Source organism: Tupaia chinensis, unplaced genomic scaffold, assembly GCF_000334495.1.
Source record: "Tupaia chinensis unplaced genomic scaffold, TupChi_1.0 Scaffold138400_2, whole genome shotgun sequence".
NCBI classification, from domain to species: domain Eukaryota; kingdom Metazoa; phylum Chordata; class Mammalia; order Scandentia; family Tupaiidae; genus Tupaia; species Tupaia belangeri.
In genome coordinates, this window is record NW_006198298.1 from 58,843 (window position 1) to 64,855 (window position 6,013).

Here is a 6,013-nt window from a genome sequence, read left to right on the forward strand (position 1 = left end):
GAGCAGAGAGCATTGGGAGGGGGGGGGCGCGCGCAGAGGTGGTGAAGAAAATGGAGAATGGAAAATGAAAATGTAAGTCTAACAGAACTTGGCTGGGAGGCAATACCTGGGAACCGGCCTAGGGGGAGGAGAGAGGGCAATGTCTGGACCCACCTGGTGCAGAGCTGAGTGGGCCCCGTCCAGAGCGAGGTTCCCCAAGAGTGGCACGTGTGGGGGCCTCTCCAGGGTCACTGCCGCCACCACCGCCACTCTCATCCAGTCCTATCTGCTCAGGGGCACCATTGGTCTTATCTATGCCTCGGCCCCCTCGGAGTGTCATTGACAGCTGCCGTTTGATCTTCTTCATCCGATCCATGGCGACCTGAGCAGGGGGCATGGATGGGAAATGAGTCCCACAGAAACACTTGCTTGACGACTTTGGGCCCCCCAAACCCATGACAACATTGTGGATACTGATATGAACTTGTATCGGTGCCCACCCAACCACCATAGACCCCTGGAACCGGTCAGGATTCCTGGAAACCCGGCATGGATAGGGATCCTTATTAGTGCTTGTCCACCCACAGCCAGACCCTGGGACCCTGCTCCTAAGAGGCCTACCTGAGTAGTCAGACTTGGGTGGCTGGCCGAGGGCAAGGGCCCACTTGCTGAATTGTTGGTCTCTAGAGGGCCAGCCTCACTGTGGGAGTAGAGGCCTCCACAACAGGCATTCTCGGGTGCAGCAGCAGTAATGGACCCAGCCACAGATGGGACAGGGAACTCGCCAAGAAACACAAGACCTCGGGCACGACCCCGGGCACGCCCACAGAATGGCATGTTCCGCTGGCACCAGCCCCAGATCACCCCCCAACTGCCAAGGCAGAAAGCTCTCTGTGGCCACAAGGACCATCCTGCTTTCCCCAACAACCATCGTCATGGTGAATAGTGGACCATACCACTGGACTACCCTTGTAAGGGGTGCTGGGGGAATAGGAGGTCCTGTCCAGACCCAACCACTAGGTGAAACTGTTGGGGGGGATCCTCCATGGACACCACCTGCCCTCAGGACTGCTGTCTGACTGGGCTGGGACTCATAGGATTCAACCCGGATTTTAAAAGCCAAGTCACATTTCTCCTCTACTTGAGAATGTACCACATCTCCTTTATTACCCCAAATAAAGGCCCTAGTTCTCAATGTGGCCCACAAAGTTTTACCCACTCCCCCCTGCTACCCCTCTGGCCTCACCTCACAATGATCATTCCTAATTGCTGTTCTATAACCACACCTAGCAGAATACCACCTCAGGGCCTTTACACTGATCATTCCGAATCTCTGCAACACCTTTCTCCCAGATTTTGAAATAGCTCACTCCCCACACACCTTCAGGCCAATTGTTTGAATGTCAGCTCTTCCATGTAGTCTCCATGAATGAACCCTATTTAAAATCTTAACCATCCTGAACTCTTTCACTTTGCTGATTATCTCATCTCCCCCAGCACACATCACCTCCTTGGAAAGGACAATCTACTTACTGGTTGCTTTTCTTTTTAAAAATTTGCTATAGGGCGCATGCACTTGCTGGAGAGAGACAGAGAGAAAGGTGAAGTGAGAAAGCACCCTCACTGGGGATGGCCATGCCTCAATCCCTTCTCTATTCTCCTCTCAGGATTTTGGGCATGCACACACATATACTCAGTGTGTTTTCCAAGCTGCAGTGTCTGGGATTTGAACCACTCAGCTGGCCATGTGGAATCCAGCCAAGTCTCACCTCACAATGATCATTCCTAATTGCTGTTCTATAACCACACCTAGCAGAATACCACCTCAGGGCCTTTACACTGATCATTCCGAATCTCTGCAACACCTTTCTCCCAGATTTTGAAATAGCTCACTCCCCACACACCTTCAGGCCAATTGTTTGAATGTCAGCTCTTCCATGTAGTCTCCATGAATGAACCCTATTTAAAATCTTAACCATCCTGAACTCTTTCACTTTGCTGATTATCTCATCTCCCCCAGCACACATCACCTCCTTGGAAAGGACAATCTACTTACTGGTTGCTTTTCTTTTTAAAAATTTGCTATAGGGCGCATGCACTTGCTGGAGAGAGACAGAGAGAAAGGTGAAGTGAGAAAGCACCCTCACTGGGGATGGCCATGCCTCAATCCCTTCTCTATTCTCCTCTCAGGATTTTGGGCATGCACACACATATACTCAGTGTGTTTTCCAAGCTGCAGTGTCTGGGATTTGAACCACTCAGCTGGCCATGTGGAATCCAGCCACGTCAACCACCATGCCACCAGCTGGCCCTAGTCAGTTCTGCCAGGATGCATTTCTGTTTGTTTAGGTCGTGGCTATGTCCTGAGGACCTGGAATGGTGACTGACACAGAATAGATGCTCAATATATGCTTATGGCAGAAATGAATGAATCAGAGGCGGAAGGTCAAGGATCAAGCTCTGCTAAACCCCTACTACTCATGAACAGCTCCAAACAAGGTGGCCTGAGGAAATTGGTATCTACAAGATGACCTAGATGGGCTCCTGGAGGGAATGGGGCCACCAAAAGGCTTAGGCTGGCCTTCTTCTGCTTCCTCCTGGGCTCTGGGCCAGCAAGGAGAGGGAAAGACCTGGCCCAGGAACCATATGGTCTCACAGCAGGGCCCAAGATGGCCCCGGGCCCAAGGGAAGTAGTGCTAGATAGGAGGTCGAGGATGAGGCTGGGGCTGGATTTGAGGAGAGAAATGGGTCATCTGTTACCTTGAAATCTGGTGCTTACCCCAGCAAGTTCTTGTCCCCATTCCTGCCTGGCTGAACTCACCACCCCCAGGAGGGGTAGAGGGGCCAGTCCAGCAGAAAGATCTTTGAGAATGAGGTCCATCCACAGAGGACCCAGGAAAAAAACAAAAATTCTGACTCGCAAGGCTGAACACCAGATCTAAGGCTGAGGAAGGTGAAGCATGGCCAGCTCCCAAGCACTACCTCTGTCCCCAGATGGCCCAGATACCCAGTTGCTTTGTATGTTGTGACAACAAATGGGGTACTTTACTGAGGGGACAATAAGTGAGGCTGGATGGAAGATGGAGAGGCAGATGAGTCCATAACCTCTAAATGGAAACCTCAAGGGTTGGACAAGTTCTAGGGATTTTAGGAAGATGGGGTACAAAACTCTGTGTTAAAATGCAGTACTCCTCATTCCACCCTGACCCCTATTAGCACACAGGCCTCTGTGAACAGAGACACTTGAATAGTTACATGCAGCAAAACTTTTAAAATATAATTTCAGTTGTTTGACTTTTTAGATTTCAGGGTAAGTAAGGGAGAGGGCAAAAAATTAGATGTAACTCTACCCCCAAAAGAGCCCAAGTCTTTCTTGACTCAGGACTACTCTTGCACCCAAGGATACTTGCCACGTCATACTATGTGTACCACTGAGGACAGGTACCACACTACTACGCCCTTAGGCGTACACCACCCCATTCTGTCCTGACCCCCATTAGCACATGCTAGACCCTCAAAAGGCCTCTCTGCATCTTAACTCCCATCAGTACTCACAGATTCCCCATTCATCTCTAACCCCCATCAGCATTCAAAGCCCTAACATATTGCACACTGAACCCCTAGCGTACACTCAGCCCCCTTCTAAGTAACTCCTGCCACCACATTTTTGTCCCCCACTCTGCCCAGCTTTCTGTTAGCTTCTCCACAGCACTGATTACCCCACTAACATACTGTTTCCCCCACATAACCTTACCTGTATTAGAGTGCACTTGGGGCACTCTATAGCTGACCAGCATTAGCACTCACCAGACCTTCATACTGCCTGAATTCCATTAACACAAAGTGAACCTTGCAGATGCCTGACCAGTTCTGCCCTCACTCTGCCCCCTTCATATCTGTGACCATCGTTAACACACATTCTGGCCTTTCCACTATCCTGTCCCCTCCATCAGCACAAGCTGGACCTTCATTCCACCCTGACCCCTATTAGCACACACTGGGCCTCACGCATTCAGGCCTTTTCATTAGCACACCCTGAACCTTACTGGGCCCTATCCCCAAGGACATGAACACACTGTTCTTCTTTTTTTAAAATATTTGCTATAGGGCACATGCGCGCGCACGTGCATGCACGAGGGGGGGAGGGAGAGAGAGGGTGAGAGAGAGAGCGAGCTAGTGAGAGTAAGAGCACGCGCGCATGAGAGAGCGAGCAAGCACTCCGATGGGGGATGACCACACCACAATCCCTTCTTCATTCTCCTCTTGGGACTTTGTGTGCCCAGTGTGTTTTTCAAGCCACTGGGCCTGAAACTCAAACCTCACAGTCGGTCATGCAGGATCCAGCTGCCTCAACTACCATACCACTGGTTGGCCCCCACTCTGTTCTTTACTGCCTGACCCTCATTGGTGCACACAGGTCTTCATTCAGCTCTGACCCTCATTAGAATACACTTCAGTCCTTCATGGCTCTAGTCCACTTTAGCACACCAGACCATCACATACTCCTGTCCTTTTCTCTTTTCTTCAACCTCTCCACACTGTAACCCCAATTGGTTCGTACTTGGACCCCTTAGCAATGATCTCTCTTATTACACACTAGATCTCCTCCACAGCTCTACCTACCATGAGCACTCCCTGGAAGCTAAATACACTCTAGACCCCCACGGACACACACAGTCTTCACAATATTCTCATTAGCATATCCCAGACTTCATGCTGCTCTGACTCTTCCCCAGTGGTACAAACTGAAGTGCCTCGATGGCTCTAAATCCACACTAGCAGTCACTAGAACCGCACTGTTACCCTGCCACTTCTTAGCACCTCCTAGAGGCTCACATCCTGTCTTCATGGACACATACCACCCTGAGCCTTTGAGGGCACTAAACCTCTAAAAAGTGCAGAGATACTTTCCTCATACTCTCCCACCAGACATATGGACAATTCTGATATCCAAGAACACCAGCTTAGGTCTTGCACAGCCCTGCCCCCATTACATACCCTCAGGGCTCTCACCACTCTGTCCCCATTAGCATACAGTGGGCCTCACACTACCCAGGTCTTACTACCACAGGCACACACCCTCTACAGCCATGAACCCCGTTAGCGCATACTCCACACTGGAGTCCTTCAGTTACCTGCCCTCCATGTGCACACCCTGGCCTTCACACACAGAGCACCCTCATGGGCAAACACACAGTATTAACACCATCCTGACCTTTATTACCACATACACACATCTTCCGCATCTGTGATCCCCCCAACAGCTCATCACTTGACACCTGAGTCCTTCAACTAACTGCCCTCTATGAGCAAACCCTGGCCCTCACACATGCAGTCCCCATGGACAAACACACAGCGTTAACACCTCCTGGACCCCCATCACCACACATAGGTCTTAGAGTCTTGATTCTGTAAGTACACTATCTGCTGTGCCATCTATCCTCTCTACCATCCTATCCCCTACAACACAAACTGGGCCTCTCTACAGCCATCACCCCTATTACTGTGTCTTGGAAAAGTCCCCAGACACCCTACCGTCTAGCACACACTCTCAGGTCCCTGGCCCGCCCTACACTACCCTCCTTTCATTTGCACACACTGGGCCTCAAACCTTACACAGTCATAAGGTTTTTATTACCACATGCTCCGACCCCTGCACAGTTCGGGCCCCCATTAGCAAACCTCGGGTCTTCCACCACTCTGCCTCCCATTTCCACACCCTTTGGCCCTCTGATCACCCTGCTCTCCACCAGATAGACCCCGGAAGCACCCACAGCACCTCCCATCCTAGCTCCCAGGACGGGCCCAGGGCGGGGCCAAGGTCAGGGAGGCCCCAAATGACCCCCCGTCCCGGTGCACTCTGGGAAATTCGCTGGGGGGGAGGGAACACCTGCCACCTGGGTAGCCCAGACCCCCGGAAACGCCCGGGGCTGGGGTTGGTTCGGTAGGAGGAGGGGCAGCCCCCACCCCACATCACGGGGACGCGCTCACCGGCGGGGGGGGGCGGACGACCCCCGCGGCCCCGGGGGCGCGG

The 6,013-nt window shown here is 51.9% G+C and overlaps 1 protein-coding gene across 3 annotated transcripts in view; it reads right to left on the bottom strand.

Annotated features, from left to right (window-relative positions):
* Positions 1 to 6,013, bottom strand: part of CDK16 (cyclin dependent kinase 16) — a 12,434-nt gene that overhangs the window by 5,818 nt on the left and 603 nt on the right. Inside the window, exons 1-3 of one of the 3 annotated variants that reach the window (XM_006161266.3) lie at positions 1,749 to 2,059; positions 601 to 1,225; positions 154 to 361 (exon numbers count right to left, since the gene is read on the bottom strand). In XM_006161266.3, coding sequence (XP_006161328.1) covers positions 154 to 361; positions 601 to 816 — 424 coding nt within the window. In that variant the 5' untranslated portion in view covers positions 817 to 1,225; positions 1,749 to 2,059. Of the gene's footprint in view, positions 1 to 153; positions 362 to 600; positions 1,535 to 1,748; positions 2,060 to 6,013 lie in introns of those variants that run through there. The other 2 variants (XM_006161267.3, XM_006161268.3) reach the window with 2 other exon arrangements.